This window comes from Rattus norvegicus, chromosome 2 (assembly GCF_036323735.1).
Source record: "Rattus norvegicus strain BN/NHsdMcwi chromosome 2, GRCr8, whole genome shotgun sequence".
NCBI classification, from domain to species: Eukaryota; Metazoa; Chordata; class Mammalia; order Rodentia; family Muridae; genus Rattus; species Rattus norvegicus.
Window position 1 is genome coordinate 216621246 of NC_086020.1, and position 27233 is coordinate 216648478.

Below are 27233 nucleotides of genomic sequence, written 5' to 3' on the forward strand. Positions count from 1 at the left end.
AAAGATTTTAAAGATAAATACAAAAATAATTCCAAATGGTTAGGTCTAAAGGATGACTATGCAGAATGTTCTATTTACACTTTATTTTGCCTTTATATATTACTTTCATTTTCCACAATAATTCAGTAAATTTATGACATTTTCATAAACAGAAGAAATTTCATAAAATTTTCAACTCAATTATAGGCACACATAGATACAGTTTTAGAAAAAAATTATAATCTCCTCTGATCAAATTTTCTATAAACATTAAAATATCATTGTGAATAATATATACATCTTCCGTGGTCATCAGGACCCACCATACCTTTATCCATGCCCCTCGTCTTTGATGTAACTTATACTAAACTCATGATTTTTCTGTTTAGAAAGTAGTATGAATAATTTAATAAGCCTTGCAAACAGCCATTGTCACTTTCCATTTCACAGGGACTGAAGAAGAAGATGCAGGGGATGACCTTCTGCTGAGGTCTGTGGATGAGTTCTGGTGGTTTCCTCATATGTGGAGTCACATGCAGCCCCACCTGTTCCACAATGAGTCTTCTTTAGTGGAACAGATGATTCTTAACAAAGAATTTGCCCTGGTGAGTATACATGATTTTGGCATTTCTCCATTATGGCCATGATCTAAAAACAACTTCTGAAATAATAACCTTGATTGAATCCCATGAAAAGAGAACGAGAAAAACATTAAAGGGCAATACACATATTACAGATTCAGGTTGCTTTGTAATACTCTGTGGCAGTTATGTGCACCTATTATGCATGATGTTATTATACATATTTATAAATACGTATTATATATACATAGATATATAAAATATATAGGATGTATACATAGTGGTAAAAAGTGGTGTATTTTCAAGGTCACTTTCTAGAAGTGCTACCTTATTGAAGGATCCTTCTAGGTTAAAAAAAGGAAGAAGGAAAAGAAAGGAAGGAAAGAAGGAAGGAAGGAAGGAAGAAAGAAAGAAAGAAAGAAAGAAAGAAAGAAAGAAAGAAAGAAAGAAAAAAAGAAAGAAAGAAAGAAAACATCATGCTTTCTCCAGTATATCATAGTAAAGTATCATTATTTCTTAAAACTTCCCTCTTTTAAGTTTGGCTAAATTAAAGTTTTCCATTCCTTTTAAACCTTACTGTGTCTTCCTCAGCAACAAAATATTCAAACATTCAAAACACAAACTGGAAGTCCTTGCTCCCAATAACTGAATCAATAGATTAGCAAGGCCTGAGACTTGCACTTCCAAAAGTTCCCACTGGATTCCCCTGTGATGGGAAGAGCTACATCTGTAGCTTAGGGAAGGACTATTGCCTTTTCTTGTGTTCTGAATTAAATATATATACATATATATATATATATATTTGTGCATGTGTTTGTGTATGTCTGTTTATTTATTTTTCTCTCATATATTACATCCTAATTGCAGGTTTCCTCTCCATCCTCTCCAGCCCACCCCCCCAAATCTTATCTCACCTTAATATACTCTTCTTCCATTTCCAGACAGAAAAGAGAAGGCATCCCAAGAGTCTCAACCAAACATGGCATAACAAGATACAATAAGTCTAGGTCTTACGAGGGTTAGATGAGGCCACTAACAGGAAGAAAAAGATCTCAGAAACAAGGAAACAAATCAGAGAGAGTCCTTGCTCCTCACCATTAGAGGAGTCCCACAAGAACACAAAGCTATACCAAGCTAACATATATGCAGAGGTCCTAGGTCAGATCCATGTAGCCTCCCCAAGAATAACAGACGAAGAAAATGTTATACATTTCTACACATCTTTTTAATAATAGATGAAACTAATGAAGTAACTATAATATTTTACAACATAAAAAAATGTGAAGTTTGAATTCTCAGGTCTCTAAGTAAGATGTTATTGGAATACTACCCCAATCCTGCACTGTGAGCTGTTTCTACTGCCATTGTGTAATGGAGTTGGGAAAGAGATCCTATGCCTCAAGGCCAAGGTGTTTTAATATTGCCTTTAATGAAACAGTTTGCCTTATTTTAGGTATTAATTGAACTCATATTTGGAAGCATAGCCCTCAAATGCACACAATGGAGTCCTATGAAGACATACCTAGTTGTTTGTTATTCTTTTAAAAGAATACTTTTCTTTCTAAAATTCCAAGGCATCAGACTCCAAGCTGTCACACCTGCATGAAGAGTGCCCCCACTCATAGATATGGAAACTAACAAGTGATTAAGATAATAGATTTATAGATTGGGGTACCAAAACACTTTGAGTGAACTTTGTCCTTCAGTGAATGGTTGCTTGATGTAGTACAAATCACTTTAACCTTCTTTGTCTTGGTCTCTCTCTCTCTCTCTCTCTCTCTCTCTCTCTCTCTCTCTCTCTCTCTCTCTCTCACACACACACACACACACACACACAGAGTAGAAAGAATTACCACATGGGACTGCTATGCAGATACACAAGTGAGTTCACAATAGAGTCAAACAGCCCATAACTCTCTATGTGCATTGTTGCTCCAATGATCTCATTTCTAAATACAAATATGTAGTTATATGTTGTTTTAAGTAGATATATGAATATATTTTTCAATGTGGATTTACAAAAGATTTGTATGGACACTATCTAAAAAATTCCATATTGCTAAGTAACATTATAACCATTATAAGTTAATTTGCCCTACTTGACAACAACCATGCAAATAAACACTCCTTGTGTGCTTTGAAAATCAGACATGCTTATCAATGGTCTTAAATCCACCCATCTCTACTGGCACTCAGCAGTCTGGCTCTCTAGATTTGTAGACTATATATTTCACCTGTTCAAGTCATTTCTTTTTTTTTTCTTTCAACCATGCTGAGAGTTCTGAACAAGGCTCTGATGTAATTGCTTTGTAATGAAATGTTGGAAGCTTTTAGAGGCCACTCAAAGCAATTACATTTGCTTAGTCAGTGATGCTAGACTCTACACTAAAACCTATAAGTACACTGTGTTTAAAAAGATTCTATTATGTGTCTCAATGTCAAAATATTATAACTTGAATGTAATGTATTACAACTTAAATGACGCTCGTTAAACACACATGTCACAGTGTCATTGTCCTTTCCTCCCCAGAGTTCAGTGCCATAGAACTCCAGACTGTTAAGCATTGTCTTTGAGAGCCCCGCCCTCCCAATCAATGGGGCATAACCATATGAGTCTTGTCCAGAGTCAAGAAACATTGCGTTCTTATAAAATTGTCTTTCTATTCCCAGTAACGTTTTGAAACCATCAACAGTATGAAGAGAGAACTGGGCAGTAGGAAGCACCAGTAAGATATTGGCAGGCTAAAAATTAGTCCCAACTGCTTGTAACCAGTTTTAATAAAGTTGGCAACTTATTTAATGTCTTCATGCTTCACTTTCTTCCCCTGAATGCTAATGGCTCTGTTTTTCATTCTCTACATCACAAACTTTCTTTAGATAATTAATTTACATCAACTCATCTGCCAAAGGAAAGCGCTGGACCAGATAATGCCACTGATCAATTCCAGTTCTAAAATTTGTGATAACTGACAACATCAGTACCCAAATTTGAATGGAACATCTTGAAATACTCAGCTGGCTGCAACTGGAGCAATTATAGGAAGGCATTTTCTAACTAAATGAGCATTTACATGCATAAAAACCAAATGCGCTAAATTCTTTCCTTAAAAATTGTATCCTAACATACCTAATTACTCCTTCATGGGACTATGGGTGATAGAGGATTGTCGGTTTCAAAAGCACACTTGTTTTCATAACATCCCAAACAGTTATCAAATAGACTAGTAGGACCTCGATACGATATCTGTAGGAAAAGTTTTTTAGAACTAAATCAGAACGGTCATATCTGTAGGACTCTGTAATCTCTCTGGGTAGAGTACATACTGTCTTAGAACATGTTTAAAAATGAAAGGAATATATTAATGAATGTTCGTTTATCCTTTCATTGTCCTGCAAGAAGCGTTACTAACAAAAAACTGTGTCATTGTTTATGCACTTACATATCTGTACATGTACTTACTAAGTACACGCACTTACATATCTGTAGGTATGCAGTGGGTGTGAAGGATGGATGTGCACTTCATCTGTGATTACAGATTAACTCTATGTGAAGTGTGAATGTACAATTTTAGTACATGAACATATATGCCATGCCTGTTTGTATGTTTGTACAGAAGGTGTTAATTTATTCATCTGTGTAGTCATTCAAGATACAGTAGCGACAGTGTACTTTACTTGGTATGACAGAAAAGTAGCGGAAAATGTCCCTAAGATTTTTCTATAATAAATCATAGATCTTTGCTGTCATTCTGCTGCAAGAGCTTGTCAATAAATAGCAGCAAAGGTTCAAAGATGACAACAAAGGCTGAAGAAAACCGGAAACATTCATTAACATGAAATGAGCTAATGAAATAGTGACCAAAAATCATCTCTGATTTAACCTACATCTCCATTTCAATCACAGAGGAGAAAAATACGCCTGAAGCATAAACCTGAATTATTTATTTTTACTCCACAATAGACATGTGAAAAAAATGTGTTTTGTTGTTTTAAGTTTAGCATGCACACTCATTAAAGTTTCTAACCCAGTGGGGATTTTCAGTCCACTGATTATTTCAAATGAGAAAATATCCTGAAGGGAAAAGAACCAGCACTTTGTCTTCCCTTCTAACATTTTTATAATGGTGCCATTCCCTCACATTTTACTGAATAGTAAAGTCTCTTATTTAAACTAAGTAACTGAAGACTCTTTAAGTTAATGGTTCTGAGTTCTGCTGTTTCGAAAGTTACACATATTTATGAAATATGCATATACCTGTTTCATAATTCGATCCAATATTCATCACATGAAAATGCTGACATTTAAGTTATTCTCATTGAAACACAAGCTGGCAGCTGAGAAGATGGCTCAGTGGGTAGAGTGGATTTTGTGCAAGCATGAAGACTTAATGACGGCATCCATGTTAAATTAGGACATGGCTGCGCAACTGTATCCATGAACTGGGAGGGAGTGGGCCACTAAGGCTCAGGGACAAGCCGGCCTAACCAAGCAATGATGTATAAGTTCAGTTACAGACTGTGTCTCAAGAATTAATGCAGAGAGTTGAAGAAGAAAGCACTCAGTATCATCTCTGGCCACCAGATGAGCCCATACAAGCACAAATTCACCGACATATGTATAGCACACACACTGGGTACCAGATGAACCCATACAAGCACAAATTCACTGACATATGTATAACACACACACACACACACACACACACACACACACACACACACACACACAACCAATCCCACAAATAGCTATCAACTAGCAACAACAGAAAATTCTAAAATAGGCTTCATGCTGTATCTGCTGTCTAACTTTCCTATTGAAATGGGACACGAGTAGACCTGTTGGCCCAGTAAGGTAAAACAGTGCTTCTTGTCCCTCTGTATGAGGTACAGCTTTACTGTACTACAAAACATGCAGCCTTGTGCAATGCAACGAACACATGTGTCAAAAAAAATTATAGGTGATATGACTTCAGAGTGAAGGTGCTCGCCACCAAGCCTTAGATGCTGAACCTCATCTGCTAGAGCGCACAGATGTTAGAGAGAGTAGGTCCCTTCAGGTTGACCTCTGATCTCTACACGTGTGCTGTAGTACATGCATGGACACATTGATACACACAACTACTAAATAGCAGTAATCTGTAACTAATAGATAGTCTGAGATGAGGAGTAAAGAAAATACAAGAATATGATTTAATTGTGATAAGATTTATTAGGTTATTTATCACTTTTCACAATGGACCGAGGTGTGTATCTCAGAGAATCAACAATGAATAATAGACAGTTTTCAAATGCAGAAGAGTAAATACACAAGAAACAGATGACTTAGATAAGACGATGACAGTTATTAGAGTAACCCAAAGCACCAAGATCTAGAGGAGGAGACAATGTGAATTGTGATGACAAATGCTGTAGGAACTTCTCACACAACTTTCTGTAAAAAGTAAAGTTCAAAGAACTGGACAGTAGGATGGTGGTTTCCAGTGGCTAGCGACAGGGTAAATTAGGAACCTGTTAATAAGAAGCATGATGGTTCACTTGGGCAAGAAAAATGCACCTTAGCTTGCCAAGCAAAACAGTGTCTCTACAAACAATGAATTTTAATACATTGCACACTTCAAATGTCAGTGGGGTAGATTTTACCTTGTTTATTTAGCACAATAAATTAGTAGAGATGTTAACAATAAGTTGAGCTTCTGAGAGACCCTGTGGAGCGCACACCTATTTAGAAACATTCTTGTGTCTACTCCTTCAGCATTGAACATCCTCGAGATCTATAGTGAATTACCCACAATGTGAAGATTTTAAAGACACATTAGCTTTGCAGCAGTCTGAGTAGTGACTTAACAGGATGCCGCAGGTCTAATCTCTTATGAGAGTCACGGGTTAAGCTCTGGTGGAGGGTGATCTTGAGGTTACGTGGAAGGTCAACTACTCACATTCGTTGATAAGGTTCAGTTCTTCACAAGTGAGGAGGCTAAGAACATAATTTTCTCATCAGGTTTTATCTAGAGCTGTCTTGATTTCCTGACCATATTAGCTGCTCCAGGGAGAAAAATCACAGCATGACAGGATGGCGCTCTGAGACAGAGAATGAGAGAGATTTTCAGGGTCCCTGCAGGAGTCATACCTGTCATGTTCATCATGCACTGGTGGAGAAGCCAGGCACCAGCTCCATTCCACACACACACAGAAGAAAAAATATTAGGAAAGGAACAGCAGGAGACAGTTCATTTGAAGCCACTAGGTATGATGTCTGTCACATGTAACCCCATGTAAAGTGTGGAATCCTGTTCAAAATTGCTGTCATTTCATTGATTTGAAGATATCTGAGAATGAAATAAATATAACATTTTCAAGCTTAGAGACAATCATAACCCACAAAGACAAAACTATTAGATGTACCTTGTGCTGTGCTTTCTCATCTAATTAGTAGCATCTACAGAAGACTCTTCCAGGAATTGGCGGATCTTGCCACCCAAAGCACGATCTACTTCATCGAAGCCTCCACTGTATGATTTTTAGAAACTATACTAAACTAATAGCAATATTAACATATGATACAGATCACACGTATAAAACACCTCCAGAAAGTTTTACTACATTTGTTCAAACTTCACCTTAATTTTATCAGCTACTAAATAAAATTCATACCTTTCAGCATACAGTCTTCCCTCCTATCTTGCCCAATCTGAAAAATTAAGAAAATACTTTTCATCATCTTAAGATCCTTAATCTGAATATTTGAAATAAATGAATTCATTTAGCTTATGATCTTTCTTTTTTTCTTAACCTTGCATATGTTTTTCAAGAAGCACATACACTGGAAACTTCCATTTCATTGTCAAAGGATAGTCTATTACACTGCTATATTTAATTTGGTTTACCCCACCAGATGCTAGTTAATTTCTACTTTTAGTTATCATTACCATACCACTATGATCGTTCAGATACAACTGATAGTATAACATCACACTGTGACTATCTCTGTAGTATTTTCAATATTCCAGTAAGTCTAGGCCATAGGCTAAGTTTAGCATTCTCGTGACTGCCCACTCTTCCCACAGTACCAGTACCACTTCTAATCCCACCAGAAAAAGAGGAGGTCCCCACTTTACAACACACTCTTCAAACCTTATTACTATCTGTTTTATTGCAGCCATCCTAGTGACAATGAATTGTCATTCCTATTTTTAAAATAATGTTTTATCTTTTGAGAATATAATATTTTAATTATTTTTCATTATTTTCATTGGATATTTTAATTTACATTTAAAATGTCCCCTTTTCCTATTTCCTGTTCATAAACCCCCTATCACATCTCCACCCCCATTCTTCTATGAGGGTGTTCCCTCATCCTCATACCCCTTCCTGCCTCCCTACCCTGACATTCCCCTACACAGGGGGAGTCCAGCTTTGGCAGAACCAAGAGCTTCTCTTCCCATTGGTGCCCAACAAGGCCATCCTCTGCGACATATGCAGCTGGAGCCACGGGTCAGTCCGTATATAGTCTTTGGGTGGTGGTTTAGTCCCTGGGAGCTCTGGTGGTTGGTATTGTTGTTCTTATTGGGTTGCAAGCCCCTTCTGCTCCTTCAATCCTTTCTCTAATTCCATCAATGGGGACTCTATTCTCAGTTCAATGGTTGGCAGGTAGCATTTGCCTCTGTATTTGTCATGCTCTGGTAGAGCCTCTCAGGAGACAGCTATATCAGGCTCCTGTCAGCATGCACTTCTTGGCATCAGCAAAATTGTCTGGGTTTGGTGGCTGTATGAATCTGGACTGGATCCCCAGGTGGAGCAGGCTCTGTACGGCCATTCCTTCACTCTTTGCTCCAAACATTGTCTCCATATCTCCTCCTATGAATATTTTTGTCCCCACTTCTAAGAAGGACTGAAGCATCCGCACTTTGGTCATCCTTCTTCTTGACTTTCATGTGGTCTGTGGACTGTATCTTGGGTAATTCTAGCTTTTGGGCTAACATCCACTTATAAGTGAGTGCATACTATGTGTGTTTTTCTGTGATTGGGTTACCTTACTAAGGATGATATTTTCTAGCTCCATTCATTTGCCTATAAATTTCATGAAGTCATTGTTTTTAATAGCTGAGTAATTTATAATATAATGTCATATCTTCCCTCTAAATCCTCCCATGAACACCTTCTGCTCTTTCTCAGAATCATGGCCTCTTTCCCTCTGTTGATGTGTGTGTGTGTGCGTGTGTGTCTGTCTGTCTGTGTATCTGTGTGTTACTAAATACATAAACACAACTTGCTAAGTTTATGTGTTCCTTACATATCTGTCTTTTCAGAATTGAACTGAGTATTTGACATAGGTAACCTATGGTGTGATTGTTTTTCCCCGGGGGGGAAAGACTACTTCTCTATGGAACTGTTTCTTCATTTTGTGTTACATTGTTTATTTTCTTTGTTTATTAATGTTTACAAAAATACAAATACCCTTTGCCTTCAATTTTTCTGGTTGCTTATATTATTTTAGAGCTCTTCTGATTACTTGGATTTGGCTGTATGTTAAGAGCACACCCTAAGCAAACAGGCAGATTCACTTCTTTGCCAGTCTAGCAACACTTTATTTTGCTTGTTTTTTTTCAGCTTGCCTAACTAGAACCTCTAGGGTAATTTTGAATGAAAATAGCAATAGCATATATCCTTGTTTTGCTGCTTAAGGAAAGTAGTCCAACTTTTCATCATTAAACATATTAGTGTGAGATTTCACTGGATACTGATGACTAAGTAAAGAAACCTGAGCCTATGCCTACTCAGCTGACTGTATTTGTCAGGAAAGGGTATGGAATTTGTCATGTGAGTCTTGCCATCTATTTGTCTGGCTGATGTATGCTTCCTTGACTAGTGTATTATACTAAGTGAGTTTCAGCTGTAAGAGAGCTTTGCATTTCTGGGACAAATGTCAGTTAGTTTTGTTGTATGTAGTACGCCTACAGCTGTGTATTGCTGGCCATTTCAGCTAGTACCTTGCTATGTGTTTTGTATGTACAATGACATGCCATACAGCAAGCTTTCAAATTAAATACATGAGGGTGGTTCTATAAGTCCTACCACTAATGATGCAGCTATCTTAGCTTGTGTAGGTCTTCCCTATGCTGTGTGTTCACATAATATCACACAAGAACACACTCCTCATGAAATAGACCTATTATTAAAAGTCATGCCTATGTAGTCACAAATGTAATAACCTAAACTTTTACCATATTTTTCCAACTAGTAAATAACAGTTCTCAAAGTGACATGGTAGAAGCAACCAGAGCTTCCAGGGACTAAGCCACTACCCAAAGACTATACATGGACTGACCCTGGGCTCCAACCTCATAGGTAGCAATGAATAGCCTAGTAAGGGCACCAGTGGAAGGGGAAGCCCTTGGTCCTGCCAAGACTGAAGCCCCAGTGAACCTGATTGTTGGAGGGAGGGCAGTAATGGGGGGAGGATGGGGAGGGGAAGCCCATAGAGAAGGGGAAAGGGAGGGGTTAGGGGAATGTTGGCCCAGAAACCGGAAAGGGGAATAACAATCGAAATGTAAATAAGAAATACTCAAGTTAATAAAAATGGAAAAAATGACATGGCAGACCCTTTTCTAATTTTGTGCATAATTTGTAGATATTTGGCACTAATTCATTACAAGTTTGGTGGGCACTCACCAGTGAAGATATTTGGCCCTGGATTTTCTTTGTGAGAATATTTTTTAAGTTATCAAGACAACTGATTTGTTATAAATGATTCTATTTCTAATTGAGTCCATTTGGCAGGTTGTTTTCATTAGCTGATCAATTCGATCTAAGCTTCCTAACTTTGTTGCTATAAAATATTCAAAACCTTCTGTGGAGGTGGTTTTAGGAATATGGTTCACACTGTTGCGACTGTTCCTTTGTCTGACTTTTACACTTAGATCTAGGCTCCTTCGGTTTTGTTTTCCTTTTGTTTTATTCTGATTGCTATTTACTTGTTTGGTTTTCTATCTGCAGCTTTTTTAATTTGTTAATCCCTTTCAAAATATCTAGGAACCACATTTTGGTTCTTCAGTGAGCCCTGTCTTTACTTCTTTGTTCTTAATATTAACTGTGCACTAAATTCTTCCCTCTGCATTCTTTATGTTTGATATGCTGTTCTTTTTCCATTTTAAGGGGGGAAACTAGGCTATGGATTTCAAATATTTCATTTTGAACATAGGTATTTATAACTCATGATTATGCTCTAAATGCTGCATAGCTCTTATGTTTGGATATGTCTTCATTTTCATCTATTACCATGTTTGCTTTTTTCTATAATTTCTATCATTTCTATTTACCTATTTACTTAACATCTCTGACTGTAGTCTCCCCTCCCTTCTCTCTTCCCATGTCTTTCTCCTACCTCCCCTGTACCTCATGCATAATCCATTCCTCCATTTCTATTGAGAAAAGGGCAGTGTTCCTATGGATATCAACATTCATAGAGTATGAATTTGTAGTAAGCTAAGTACCGCATCTCCTATTAAGGTTAGATGGGGCAACCCAGTAGGAGGAAAGGTTCTTAAATACAGGCAGCAGAGTCAGTGACACACCCTTTTCCCACTGTTAAAATGTCCCATAAGAAAACAGAGCAGCACTACTGTACCGTATGTTCAGAGGCCCTAGGTCCATCCCATGTGTGCTCCCCAGTTGCAGTTCAGTCTATTGGCTGGATTAGCAACATAATTTCTACTTTCCCTTTTACTCCTTTTGAATCAAGACTCAGGGTTCACCATACATATCTCTACATCTCTTTCAATTGTTTAATGGCGTAAGACAGAGAGATATGGGAATGGCACTGTTAATTAACTTTCTCCCATCCATCTCTGCTATCATCGATACACATACTCTGTACCTGATAAACATCTCCCTTGCATGATCATAATTGATCAAGGATGTCAGGTTACATTTTTAATCCCAAAGTAAGAAATTCCAGTACACAGATATTTCTAGATTCCTCTGTGTGTTGTTCTCTGTTGTGCGTGTGGGTAGAAGCTTCTAGTTACTGTTGGTTTCCTGCTTCAGTCAGCGTCCTGCCCCCCACCCCTTGTCTCATTCATGTTGCTATTAGAAATATGTAACATTTCCACATGTATGTCTAAGAACAAAATTCCATATGTATTGCTTTGGACAATTGTTTTCTAGATCTTTCGTGATAAAAGTAGGACTATACATTGGCATTGCTTGCCACGATTCCATAAGCATCTTCACCACACTCGTGACCAGCTATGCAGATGTCAAGTTTTCTATTGTTTTTGCTGTGAGCCTAAAGAACTCTTATTTTTTCTAATAAGACAAGGTTGCTGGCAATGAGTTTCCTAAGCCTGTCAGCACATTTGGATATGCTCCCCTCACCTTCTTTTTGAAAGGAAACACTGCCTGAATGTAAGATGACTGTCGATGGCTGCTCGTGCCACACTTTGACTGTGTGTGCTCGTCCCTTTCTTTCTTCTATGCTTTCTCATGCCAAGTTAACTGTCAACCTCCATGTGTCCCTCTTCACTGTAATTAGCTTCACTTAACTACGTCAGGATATGCTTGTCCTTAGCTTTTACCCCATGTCTATTTCTTTGTGTTTATTTTAGAACCTATTGATCTTCTTGGATATACCAGAACGATTTTCATCAAACTCAAGACTTCTCATATTGTCTCTTTGAAGACTGTAATTTTCCTTTCTTTTTCTTATAATCGTCCTGGCATTTCCATCTTACATACAGCAGTTCCCTTCACAAGGAATCTTATGTTCTCTGTGTCACTCAATGTTTTTCTTCCTTTTTTACTCTTTCTTCTTCGGACTTTATAATCTCCATTAAGTTATCTATCAATAATCTCTATAAATCCATTGACTATCATGTCATACATAAACTTCATGTTGAACCTTATAACAAATTCTTTTATAATTCTAATAAAGGTACTTTTGGACTCTAACTTTTTTGAGTCTTTATTATAATATCTAACACATTGATATTCCTTATTTGAATAGATACTGACTTTATACATTCTATGACATTGAGTAGTGTGTGCTTTAGTTCTTTAAATACATTTAAAATTCTTATTAATTGAGCATATAAAGTCTTTGAAGGAGATTATTATGCTTTTCTTCATTTTCTATGGATCAAACTGTTCATTTTAGTTGAAGATCTTTTAATTTTTTTGTTAAAAATCTAAACATTTCAACTAGTTATTATTGGAGTTTTCATCCTGACACCCTCCCCCATCCTCAGACTCTCCTTTGCCTTATTTAATTATGTGCTTTCTACTATGACTAAATAGCCTAGGATGAGTCCCTTGAAGTATGCACTTTCAATGATGCTCCTTGAAGCGTATACTTTGAGGAGGCAGTCACTTAGATCAGGGTTCCCTATATGTCTTTCTCTTGATCTACCTACCCATCCTGTGATGGCTTCTCAGCTGCAAGCCTCCAGTAACGATAAGCTAATGTATCTACTCTTTCTACTACTGCCTCCGGTTGCAGATGAATACATTATCTGAGTTCAACTTATAAAGATGTGGATTCATGGAGTGTAACTCTTAATGACCTTCTTTAGTTTTCTCTGTTAAACATCTGTTTAGTCTGTGACTAGCTTATTACTTACTACTAAGATACAAACACTCTCCTCTTCAACACCTAGCAAGACTTACCATCCTTGAAAGTGATCTTGGACTTCAATTATATATCCTTTTATCTCCCCAAATATAGCTTTGTATCTATAGGGAGAAATCTGTGCTTTCTCCTCGTATTGCCCACTGTCCTTGGTAAATAAAGTCTCTCCTGCAGAGATGTTGGAGGTGGGAACTAAGGTTGCTTTCCTCAACACAGTAACTGGATTTATAGGATGGATCCCAAGTCAGTGTAGAAGTCCCTGACCTGTCCAGCTTGCTTTTTCTGGTATGAAACCACAACTCTATGAGAAACAACTCCATGTTCTCTTTTTCCTCTGTTCTTCATCACTAAGGCTAGATTGAATAGAGTTTCAGATTCCTCAACAAATCTTAACCAGTTTAGACTTCTGCACAAGGAGCAGGATGACTGTGGAGGGTTGCCTCTCAAAGGTGAAACCACAGATGTAAATAGAGAGCTAAGGCAAGGAGTCCTGTCTTCTTGGCTACATTTGCTTGAGGTTCAAATTCTACAATGGTAAGTTGGGTCAGGAGCACAGGGGTCAAGATCAATCACTACTTTTATGAACCTTTCTATAATTAACTATTTCTTTACATTTGCTCTCTTGACTTTGTTGCTTTCCAAGAAGATTCTAAAGAGAGCTTCAAAGGCATTCTTTATATAGCAGTTATTAATGCTTCCCCAACAGAAGATCCACAGAGTTCCTCATACCATCCCTCTAGGAGTCAGAACTCCACCATCTCTATCTTGACTGACTTATGATTGTAGACTCCTCACTGATATTTCTAGTTTTGGCCACTCTGAATCCATCTTCTGCAGTTTATAGTAAAGATGTCAGCATGCAATCTGGACCTTGTGACTTATAATTAAGATATCCTCACTATGATAAGGTGATCCCCTTGATGCAGGCATCTGGTACTTTTTTTTTTACGTGCTGCAGATGCCCATATGTTGTTTGATAGGTTCACAGAACCTCTCCGTTTGTCTTTCCAGTAGCTGCAGTCCTTGCTAACTGCTTTCCACTTGCATTTGTAAAATAATTACCTTGTGCCCTTTCCTGTGCTGCTTTTATGGAGTTTGGCTTTGACCGAGCTTTCCTCTCTTCTTCCTAAAAATGAAGGTTGATTTGCCTCCTCCGAAGGTCTATAATTCTTGAAGTTAGTAAGATAATTTCCTTCCACTTCCTAGTCTACACTGTATATACAGTGTTTAGGAGAAAATTATAAAAGACTAAGTAAAAGAACAGTCTGTGGTGACATCATCTTCTAAAGCGGGTTAGAGAGAGTACAGAGGGTTTTTTTCTTTATTTTCTTTTGCAAAGTGTTCTACTTATAGTCTTACCTAAACATCTGCTTCCTCTTTCTCTGGCTCTCTGAGGATAAATGAATTTTAATTTAGCTCATTTTTAATATCCTTTAATCTCAGCTCTTTTTAATTTTCTGTCCCCAATTTGCCATCTTCTTTCATATGTAAGTCCTGTGATAGAAATGGATCTAAAATTTCTGATTTTTTGCTCAGATCTGCTTTTAATTCCTAGAATGTGCATTCAAATTAAAACTCACTAGGGCTTTGGAAATATTTTGTTTGTTTAATCTCTCCAGTTAATTTTTATAGAAACATTTTCAAATCCTAAAGTAGAGTGTGCAGAAAGTATTTTTGTTTAAGAAGCATTAAATAAGGAAATTCAATCCTAGGGTTTTTTTTCCTGAAAGGAGAGCAGTGAATTAGCTGTTTTGAAAATAGAATATGTTCATGATCTTGATCGTAAATTTAGTCAGTTCTGTGCATTGGAAATCTATGATGAGAAAAATGCAATTTGAACAAAGAGCATATTAAAGTCACAGTGGGAAGATTATAAAGTATCAGCCAGTAAACTTGAAGCTTACTTACATGAATCCTTGCTGTTTTTGTTACTGTACATATAGCATTTATTTGCAGATGTCATTTTTAACAATTTAAGTGTATTTTAAATACCTACATGGTTAATACAGATAAAATTACATCCGAATGTTTCTTGCTTTTTATATTTAATATTCTTGCCCTTTTCATATTTGATATGGTTCAAAAGTGTCCACAGGCATAATTCATCTGAGATCATATTCCAGATTTATCTCTACCATAGCTTGGTACACTTCCAAGATTTTATTATATTCACGTTAGTGTTTTGTATTTCAGTCAAGAGATTGAGGATGATAAGACTTTAGACTAGACTTTTCATTTATACACTATTAACAAAATATAATATTAAAATATGATGGGTGACCAGGTGGTAATGACCCATCCCTCTAATCCCAGGACTCTACAGACTAAATCAGGTGGATCTCTGTGAGTTCAAGACCAGCCTGGTCTACAGACTGAATTCCAGGACAGCCAAAGTTATAATAAAAAAAAAACCTCAAAAATTAAAATTAAATTAAATATTATGGGTTATTGGAAACCATCATTTAAACTACTCCACACGTTGTTTTAACAGCTTGAACCACTGATTTTAAATTAATAAATGAACCAAACATATTTCATGTATTTTCTCAAAGATTTGGATTTTCCATAGCTAAGAAAGTTACAGACAAGAAGTAGAGATGTGTTTCCATTATGAAATGCTTGCCTGGTATACAGAAGTTCCTGGGTTAGTATCTAGTACAAATATATAGTATAGTGATTGGAGTATTTAACAAAATAAAATATGAATATTTCTTCTTTTAAGCACTCACTCATAGTAGATAGGGATTTTACCCTTTGTAAAGAGGAATAATATTGTTTCATAAAGTTCTTGGCTTGCTTATTCAAGAAGCCTCTGAGGTTCTCATAAATTCCCATTTTCACTAAGCCCACAAGAAGAATAGCATAAACTCTCTAGCTGCAAATTAGAATTGGTATTTCATCACCTTTTAATATTCATACTGCTTAGCAAAGGATTTAGAGAAAAACGACATTCCTTGTCATGCGTTATATCATGGAAAGCCCTTGACTTGATGTTATTGGCAGGTGGGTTTAAGAATTTCCCTCCGACAGAATCACTCTAAAGGGATATTTATCTATTTGATTTTCCTGGCAGAGGGTAAGGACAGACTCACATCCATTCTCAAAAGCTCCATCTTAACGGAATCATCTTTCTCCCACCAAGCAGTGATTTCATTTCTGAATATGTTTGTTTAAACTCCAAAAATAAATTCCACCTACAAAGTTCCAGTGCATCTTGGGTGGTCCCAATAGCAGGAAAGGAAGTGTTCTATTACCAAAGAAGGGTTGATATTAACCTATTAAGACTTGCATTTATCTGATTAGAATAGTTATAATCATTATTTCTGATAAGCAAAAAAAATGTGAAAATGGCTCACACTCTTCTGTGTGGTTTTGCAGTCATCCCTCTGAAGCGTATGCTTCTAAGGAACATTTCAGATCTTTCAGTTTCTGTTCTTGTCAGGGGCTGACACACGGGCAGTTGCAGTAGGTTTATCCCAGGGACAAGATGACAGGCATTGACAATATTTAATTTACTTGTTTTAAAGCGAGTTAGAATTTTCCCTCACTACTAAGTTCCGTGTGTGTTATACAGAATAATGCACAATGCAGAGCATCTGAAAGAAAAGGCAGGCTTTTCTCAAGAAAGCAAAAACTAAGCATAAATCTCTTCCTTGTGTGTCCTGACTTTCAGCGTCACATATCAGCATATGATCATAGCCACAAACCATTTTCAGACTCCATCTTTATTAATTTTTATATCAGTGGTGCCGGCAAATTCTGCAAATGACTTTTAGAGTTAGGTATGTAACATGGGTCCAACCTGCCCTTTGTGCGTGTGACTATAATGCTTAACAGAATCTCTGCTGAACAAGCATTTCAAAGACCATGTAACATCATTTATCATGGCTGCTATTTCCTCTTTAAGAAGCACGTAACTGTTTAAAGAATTATGAGGTTGTTTCAGTGTAAGACAGCTGTCTTCTCGGAGTATCTTAGTTTCCTTTCCTGTTGATGGGATAAAGCACCTTTCCTGGTGCATATCGAGATGGTATTCTAGCTCTGACTTAAAGTAGGGTTCATCATGGTGGAGAAGCTGAGGCAGCAAAACCTAAAGCAGCTGCTCACAGTAAGCTTGCACGGGAAAGACAATGTGTTCACTCATGCTCAGCTCTCTTTTGTCATTGTATATAGTCCCTGAGGGCAGCCATTGGAATCTGTGATACCCACAGAGGTCTTCCTACCACACTTGCTGACATTGAAATAAAGTCACACGAGCATGCCTTGAGATTCACCTTCCAGGGGATTCTAGATTTTATCAAATTGATAACTAATACTAACAATAATAACCTTGCAAGCTCATGCAATATTCAAGTCAAGAGCAGAAACAATGTGTTCAAATATGCTTAGCAACCTCCACCTATCCATAATTCAATACGGAAGGGATTACCAATTATTCATGAGATGAGAGTCTTGCTAAGTATTCCACCAAAAACAAATATGGATGACAAAATTATACTTGTTAACAAATTAGTGAGTTAATTGTGGCTATGCATACTTGGGATCCCAACACCCCGGAAGCTAAAGCAGTATAATTTAGAGCTCCTGGTCAGCCTGGTCTACCTCGTAAAACCTTATCTAAATTAAAGCCAATTTAAGTAAACAAAAAATTGAAAAATTAAAAGCAATTGACCCATGTTACCTAACAAATACAAATACTGACATTCTTGCTTTCCAGTTATATCCAATTTTTTTCAGTTATTTCTAACTGAAGTATTCTATGTGAAAAGTAACTCCATCCTTTCGGTACTTCCTCTGTTTCTTCTTCATTGTCTTATCTCTCATTTTTAGCTCCTTCATTCATTCCTTTTCTCCACAGATAACTGGTGATTATTCAGTATCTGCTTAGCACTTTCGTTGACCTCAGGGAAGCAAAATGGAGATTATTTTCAAGGAATTATAACTAAGCAATATGTGTTATGTGTCATAATAAAGTAGTATTTGAGGTTTTTATTTTTAAAAATTTCAGAATGCAGTAGAGCCATGAATTAACTTCTAATTAACTAGAAATTGATAAAGAATACTTTAAAGAAAAAAACTTAAAAATGGTGTATAAAAATCGCTTGGTTTCATCAGGATAAAAAGTAGGAAATTCATGCCCAGAGAGAGAAGAGAAGGAAGAAACAGACTTGTGCACCAAATAAAATTCTTCAGTCTTAGGTGAATGTGGTGGTGTATGTCATCACACCCAGCATTCAGAAGGAAGAGGCATGCAGATTTCTGAGAGTTCTAGGCAAGCCTGACTCACATAGTGAGATTCAGGACAAGCAGAATTATCTAAAGAGATGCTACTCCCTGACGCCCTCTAGACACATAAATAATGATGATGATGATGATGTTAATGATGGTGATAATTATAACATATTGTTACTATTAAGTTAAAAAGAAACAAAAAACAAAAAAAGATGCTCAATCAATAATGGAGTCTATATCCATTTAGCAACAAGCTATCTCTAGATTATAAATTCTAGATTAATAAAGTGCTACCTGAAGTATTTGACCCACAATTGGAGATGCTGCATTAGTGTGCTAAGTTTGTGTTTTAAATTTTGGATGGGTTGTAAAAATCAAACAAATAAAATAAACTTGTGATATAGTTAGTAGTATATTGTTGGCAAAAACTGAAAAACCTTGAAGTATACACAATTATCCAGAGATGTATGCACTTGGATTCATGATAAAGATTGGTTCCTCAGACTTACTACCCAGTTATCTATCAGTGAGTATTGTGAGCCATTCTATCCTTAAAAAAACAAAATCAGCAGGGTATAAATGCATTCCAATATCCTGTCCCTTGATAAACCTCAGAGTGGAGCATCAGTTGTTAAGGAAAGGAATAAGAAATAGATTTTATCTCAAGGAAGGCTGCAACGGAGAGTTAGAAGACACAGAAATTACCTTGAGCAGGGCAGGATATTGAGGAGTATTTCACCCTGATGTGCACCAGGACTGGAAATTCAATTATATTAATCACCTTAGCTTAGAACCCTGCCATCGGAAATATCATTTCTCTGCCATTTTGTATCAGACGGCATTTGTTCCTGTTTTAAAGAATTTTAACTAATTGTTTTCCCGTAATGTTCTAGAACATTACTCTTCTTTGCCCTTCACACATGAGATTAGGAAGCAGGCTGTTTAGTAACAGGACGAGGGAAACCTCATTTTTATCTTGTTTCAGGGCTCAGTTGACTTAGGTGCTTGGATATTCTGTCTAACTGACTATGTGTTGGCTGACTTTATGTTTTTCCTGGAAGAGAGAAAGTGTGCTTACTTATGGACACACTGTGCTCATCTAGACCACGCACTTTATATGTGGGCTGTTAGCTAAATTAGAATGTTTATCTTCAAAGTATGGCATGAAGACCAAAAGACCCCAGACCTTATATTTGACATACTTGACCTGAAGAAGCACGACTCACAACTAACCGCTTGGTTTTCCTTTTCCCTTTGATTTGCTGTGGGGGAAATGCTTCTAGTTTCCCAGCCCATGCTGTTTACATTTCCCTGGTACAGAAGCTGAACCCCCTGCCTGTGAAATAGAGCACTCCAATGCTTTACTATGGCATTCTTTCACTCAGCGTTTTGAGCTAGGACTAAACTTACACACTCCTGATTGTGTCAGAATAGACATTCTGAAGGATTGCTCACATATAGAGAAAACACAGAATACAGTGCCCTGGCACTTTTTGAGATAAGTGGATAGTGAGACTTTATGCCTAATTCTCAATCAAATATTGGATATGTTTAGCAACTCAATTCTAAGAGTGTTCAATAATAGCATAATTAACTCTCACTGACAAATTCTAATGTCGGTTTTTCAACGATCAAACTTGTCCTTACTTATTAAGCTGCAGGAAGAATGAAAAACTGAGGTTTATTTTTTTATCATCAGTATTGAAATTAATTAATTTTAATTAATTAAATTAGTTTCAGCCATGCTGAAATTAAACTTAAATGCCATTATCCCTCCAATACAGCCACCCGTCTGTCTTTGGTCTCTTCCCTGTCTCTCTCTCTTACTCATCTCTCTCTAGAGTTTGAAAGTTTTCTTCAGCCTGGTAGTGTCTTTAAATTTCTTCTATAATTTCTGAACATTTCCCTCAATGCACCTTTACATAAGGTACCTCTAAGCTGTCTGCAGTCATTTCTTCACAATCAAGACGTATAAGAAGCTAATTCTGAGCATGCATGTTGGCAGTGAAAAGAGTTAAAGTTTGTAGACTCCTATGATTGGGATAATTGCTGTGAACTTGTTTGTGGACGAGATCTGTATCAGTGATTTCAATTTCCACATATGACAGCACTTTAGCATGCTGATAATAAAAGCAGAAGTGAAGTAATTAGCTGTGATTTTATTATAAAACACGTAAACATGTCTAGAGGAAATTCATTTAATGATCTGCACAGCAGTTACTCGGGTGAATATTACCATTCATTTAATTCTGTTGATACGTAGGTACAAATTATTTAAATAAACTTATCTTTTTATGTTGAAATTCAACCTTCTTCACATGGTAGCAAATGTTCCACAAAATTGGAAACAAGCACAGATGTGAATTCTTTCATTTAGAGAAGGCACAGAGTGTAATGGCACAAAATGCAGAAACATTGTATTTGGGTGTTGATAAAAGGAAGTGAGAAGTAGAAAGATAGCTCACACAGATCCTGAACTTTGAAACATCTCCCCATAAATGTGTTAAGCTGACATTAAGAGGGAAAGCACTTCTTAATGGAAATCTCAGCTTGACTTGACAGTGACATTGCAGACGTGTTCCACTGCAGACAGATATTTAAATCAGTGACATTAACTCTAATAAGCTATTATCATGGTGAAAGTATCCAAAAAAACGTTGAAAAGAATTTTTGGAGTCAGAAAATGAAGTACATTTTAGACAGCTTCAAAATCCTTCATTTAACATAAACATATAGTTTAACTATCCAATATAAATTAGTGCTTTATTCAAAAAACTTAGATAAAAGGTAGATCATTTCTTTTTATAGACTGCTGCAGAGAGCTTCTATGAAAATAAATGTGCATACATTTATTTACTGAGAGAAACTTACAAGTGAATAGACTGAAAATTATGCAATATATTATGTAAAACATACTGATCTAGTTTGATTCCTATTGCTATAATAAAGACCACAACTCCAGGCTACTCAAAGAGGGGAGAGATTACATTACTTATATATTCTGATCACAGTCCATTATAAAATACACTGTCAAATGGAGGGGAAACCTGGAGTCAGGGACTGAAGCAGAGATCCCAGAAGAATCCTACACACTAGTTTGCTCCACATGGCTTTCATAGCCAACTTTCTAATACAACCCAGGGCCACCTGCTCAGAACTGACAGTAGCCATAGAGATCAAACCTCTCCCATGTCTAGGATTCAACCATGATCTTCTGGATCCACAGGTCTTGGACATCTCTGTTTCTCTGGCACTGCCATTCCCAGCACACAAACCTCATCTCATAGACTCAGGCTGGCTAGCTCCACTTCACAACTACTGCCATCCTTTGCAAATCTACACTTCTGGAATGCCCAGTATACTGGAATCACCACTGAATTGGACTATGTTTTTGCTATGATCTCTCCTAGTTCCTCGTCATGGACTCTACCACATGGTACTAAGTCTCAGCTTTTCTCTATGACCCCTTCACTCTTAAGGCTTCCATTGCAACACAGCCTGCACATTCACCAATGGCCTCTTCTAGCCTCTTACAATGTCAAGCCACAGCACCTTTCTGGGACCCCTCCAATCCTGCCAGTGTCTTCTTAACAACTCCAGTACCACATGTGAAACTCTCACGAATTCCCAAAGGTAGCAACCAGCTGGGAGACAGCTTTGGTTTCCCTTAGATGACAGTTTTTGTGTGCTGACACTGAAGATGTTCTTCCCAAGATATTGCAAATCAATGATTCTGACCTATTCTTAATCGCAGCTGATTTTTCAGCCCTAGCTGACCAGTATACCAAATGTCCCAGGGGAAAACAAAAAATATAGTGGTTCTGGTCTCTCTCATTAATCACAGGTAATTATTCAGCCCTAGCTGACCAGATATCACAGATTCATAATTTAAATATACAACATGTATTATCCTGCTAGAGAGCTTAAAGGACTTCCTTCCAAAAATTATCAAGCCAGGCCTCCAACATCTGCATTGCTCTCAAAATTCTTGTTTCCCAAGCTCCAAAAACTCATTAAAGCTCTGAATACTGAATAACTTTTAGAGCCCAAGATTTAGATACAGTCTTCCTACAATCCGCATGGTCAGGTCTATCACAGCAATACCCAAAATCCTGGTATCGACTTCTGTTTCAGTTAGGTTTCTATCGCTGAGGTACAAGTCATGACCAAAAACAAGTTGTGAGGTAAGGGTTTATTTCAGATGACAACTTACGGTCTCTCATGGAGGAAGGAACTCAGGACAGGAAGCTGAAGGCAGGATATGAAGCAGAGACCATGGAGGAGCACTAGCTGTAACTTACTCCCCAAGCTCAGAGTCAGCTTCAGCTGCCTTACACTTCCCAGCACCACTCTCCCAGGGATGCCATCTCCCACAGTAGGCTGGGTCCTCCCACAAGGTTTCCTCTTTCTCTGTTACCCAAGCTTCTGTCAAATTGACACCACCAGTACTGTAACCGTTGGCTTACCTTCTCTTTATAAAATTGTACTATATAAAAAATGTAGTGGATGAGACATTCCACTTTAGAAATAAGGACATAAAGGTGTGTGGATAAAGAGGTAGGATGGACTTGGGAGTAGTTAAGGGGAGGAGATGAGGATAAATATAATTAAATGTATATTGTATAAATCCTCAAAAGTAATAAATGATTTTAAATGGAGTAACTGTGCATATGATTACTTTCTGGTTTTCATCTTTTAACACATTTGAGTATTTGCTTGTTATCATGTCTTTGATACTATTAAAAGTTGTAATTACTTAAGGTGAATAACACTTCTCTTATTATTAAATTAAATCTACAAGTACATTGTCCTGAGGAGAGGAAGGAGTGGTTTTGTAAAGCAGTTTTGCCTTTTTGGGATATCCATGTTTTCAGCTCACCTTCTCTTGTGCTCTTACTCTCCTGTTTATTTAACTTGTTCCATGTGCATATGGCCAAATCTCTGTCATGACGTATGCCCCTTATAGCCCTGCTTATCCTGCATTTCCCTCTAAGACTCAACCTAGGTTGCATATACATCTAAATTTAGTTTGTGCCTGCGTTTCTGAACCTGACTGTTTGGGACACATGCTGAATTATTCTCACTGTATAACTGATCATAGACCTTGAATGGAACTACCATGGAGTCATGACATCACCCTCCAAATTCTTGTTTTGTATCATAGGTAGCTGTGCGATTTAGTTTTTTGTCAACTTGAGACAAGCTAGATTCCTCGGAGGGGACAGAACCTCAACTGCAAAAATGTGTCCATAAGACCTAGCTGTGGGCAAGAATTTAGGACATTTTCTTAGTCAGCAGTTGATAGAGAAGGAATGTCCCACTGTGAGTGGAGGCATAGCTGGGCTGGTGGTTTGGGGGTCTATGAAATATCAGGCTGAGCAAGATGAGGAGCAAGCTAGGAGCTGCTGTGTGAATTGCTGTCCTGACTTCCTTCAATGACAAACACAGTGGTTTGAATGGTGTTTAATTGCCTGACTAGGACAATGGCCTTCTCTTCTCAAGCTCTGTTTCTCAATTCCTACCTGTAAAATTAGTGCTTATACAATCTCTTTGTCTCTTTAAATAATTTTCTTTCTTATTATGTCACTGAAACAAAATCAATCATCAGCAAACACTGATATGTGGCTTCTATACAAAAGCAATTTCACTGTGGTGATAGGCAAATGGAAGTAAAGTAGTAGGCATAATTTTAGAGATTTTAAAATGTGTATGGGGGTGCAGATGCTGGAAAAAGGCATCATATTGCCCCCAGATCTGGATTTGGGAACTGAACTTGTGTCCTGTGGTAGAGCAGAAAGTACTCCAATCTGCTGAACCATCCCTCTAGCCTTTATGAATTTAATTTGAAGCATTTGAACTAAGAGGAGAACACAATTTTAATAACCAATATGACTAGATCTCAAGTGGTCAATATTACCTAGTGAAATCTTTTGTATAGGGATGATCGATTAATACAAATTGTTTTAAAACGGCCTAATCATAAATTAAGAGCTGGCCTGCCCTCAGAACACTCAAGTTGGTGTTCTGATACAAATTATGTTAAAGATTATGTTAAAGAAATTGTGGTGGAGATGTCAGACTGCCTTAGTCAATATTCTATTGCTGTGAAGAGTCACCATTACTATGGCAACTCTTATAAAGGAAAGCATTTAATCGGGGCTGGCTTGCAGTTAAGAGGTTTAGTCCGTAGTCATCATGGTGGGAAGAATGACGGCGTGTAGGCAGACATGGTGCTGGAGAGGATGCCGACAATTCTACATCTGAATCATTGTGCTTCAGGAAGAGAGACATGGGGTCTGACGTGAGCATCTGAAACATCAAAGGCCACGCCTAGTGACACACTTTCTCCCACACTGCCAAAAACCAATTCCAACAAAATTGCATGATCTAATCCTTTCCAATAATGCTACTCCCTACGAGCATATGGTGGTCACTTTCATTAAAACCACCACACGGACTCTATAAGCAAAAGAGGCCTCTTTCTGCTTGACTGTTCACAGCCTTAAGTCTAGAGTTCTGCCTCCCTTACAAATTACTTCACGATCCAAAAATAGAGTATTAATTTCTCTTTCTTTAAGCATCTTTGTTTAAAGGGCACAGAATCATTTCTAGATTGTACAGCAAGTTTGAATTGATGATTTTTTTTTTTTTTGCTACAGTCATGGTCTTTGCTTTCACAATTGTTGGCATATCTTAAGTCACTCTGACAAGCAACTCTTCTTGGCCAGATTATTGATTGCCATCCAGTGTTAAAACCCTAATAATTATTTGTACCTATTTTGCACCATTACATCATAACCATATTTGCCATCGGCAAGATTTTTTTTTCTTCAAAAAATATCAGCGAATTGGCTGGTCACAAAGTAGAGTCATTCACATGTAAGCTGTCATGGGGAATTTTCACAGAAGGTCCCAGGAAAGAACAACAATTTCCACTTCTATTTTCAAAACAATCTTGTTAAGATAACTAAGGCAATGAAAAAATAAAGTTTGTCCTTCAACAAATATAACCCAAAACAAACTTGAACAAAGGGAATAACAAATACACCCCAAGAAACAAAGCAGAACAACCAAAAAGATCTCTCAATCTTTAGTCAGCTCCCATTCTATTATGGATTCCTGCTGTAGCAAATACCTCATGAATTATATTATTTCTCAGTATATGGGTTTGGTTCTTTCTCCTTACTTCTTAATGATAATACCTCGCAGGTATATATCTTATTTTTCCTGCTTATTTAAATGCTTTGTTTGTTTGGTTGGTTGGTTATTGGTTATTTACTTTACATTCTAAACATAGCTTCCTCTCCCTCTTTTCCTCCCATTCATTCCCACCTCCACTCCCCTACTCCTCAGAATATTGGAGGCCTTCCATGGATATCAACCAGCCTTGGTGTATCAAGTTGCAGTAGACTAAGTGAATCTTCTTTTATTGAGGATAGACAAGGCAACATGGTTAGAGCTTCAGTGACAGGCAACAGAGTCAGAGACAGCCCCTGCTCCTGCTTTAGGAGTTCCAGATGAAGACCCATATGCACAACTGTTACATATGTGCAAAGGACATAGGTCCATCCCATGTATGCTTTCCTGTTGGCAGTTCAGTCTCTAGAACTCTTTGTGGGCCCAGGTTAGTTAACCCTATAGTATTTGTTTTGTAGTGACCTTGATCTCTCTGGCTCCTTTAATCCTGCCTACCCATCTTCCACTATAGTCCACAAGCTTCCACTTACTGGCTATGAGTCTCTGCATAGGTTTTCATCAGCTGGTATGTGAAGTCTCTTTGGTGACAGTTATGCAGAGTATCACTAATAGTTTCAGGGGTAGGCTCCCTTTTATGGCAAAAGATGGGTCAGTCATCAGTTGGCCCTTCCCTCAAATTCTAGTCCATCTTTTACCCCTTCACATCTCTTGTAGGAAGGAAAAAATTGTGGGTCTATGGTTTGTGGTTGGCTTGATGTCCTAATCCCTTGGAAGTCTAGCCTGGTTACCTGAGATGGCTGGTTTAGGCTCCATATTTCCCATTGCTAAGAGTCTTAGCTAGGGACACCCTCATAGATTCCTTAGAATTTCCATTGCTGTAGGTGTCTAGCTTGACCAAGAGATGCTGCCCCCCCACAAATCTAGTTGTCTCTCCCAGTACTCTCCCCCACAATCTCCCCCCTATTGCATCTCTCTTATTCCAATCCCCCCTAATCCCCCAAGTCCATTCCCTCCATTAACCTCTGAAGTCTAATCTATTTAAGGAGAACAGTCCTTTGTTGTTGGTAGGAGTGAAATCTTGTACAACCACTGTGGAAAACAATATGCCAGTTTCTCAGAAATTTTGGAATAGATCTACCTCAAGACCCAGCTATACCATTCCTGAGTATATACCCCCCAAAACGCTCTACAATACCACAAGGGCACATGCTCATCTGTTTTCATAGCAGCTTTATTTATAATAGTCCAAAACCGAAAAAATCTAGATGACCCTCAACTAAAGAATGGGTAAAGGAAATGTGGTACATTTAAACAATGGACTATTATTACTCAACCATTAAAAGCATTGACATCATGAAATTTACAGATAAGTGGATGGAGCTGGCAAAGTTCACAAGGATGGACATAACCTAGAAAGAAGAAGATGATATGTATTCACTTATAAGTGGGTATTAGTCACAGAGGACATGGATAACTATGCTACAAAATACAGACCCAAAAAATTAAATACCAAGGAAGGCTCAAGGAGTGATGCTTGTTTTTTCATTTATGTTTATTGTATTTTTGTTTTTGCCAATGAATCACATGGCTTTACATAAACCTTTATCCTGGTGATAGGAATG

General features: G+C 37.5%; 1 protein-coding gene across 2 annotated transcripts in view; it reads left to right on the top strand.

Annotated features, from left to right (window-relative positions):
• Ndst4 (N-deacetylase and N-sulfotransferase 4) overlaps positions 1-27233 on the top strand; it is a 332494-nt gene that overhangs the window by 159704 nt on the left and 145557 nt on the right. For both annotated transcript variants that reach the window (XM_039102716.2, NM_001191849.2), the window contains 1 exon segment: positions 430-584. In XM_039102716.2, the coding sequence (XP_038958644.1) occupies positions 430-584 (155 nt within the window).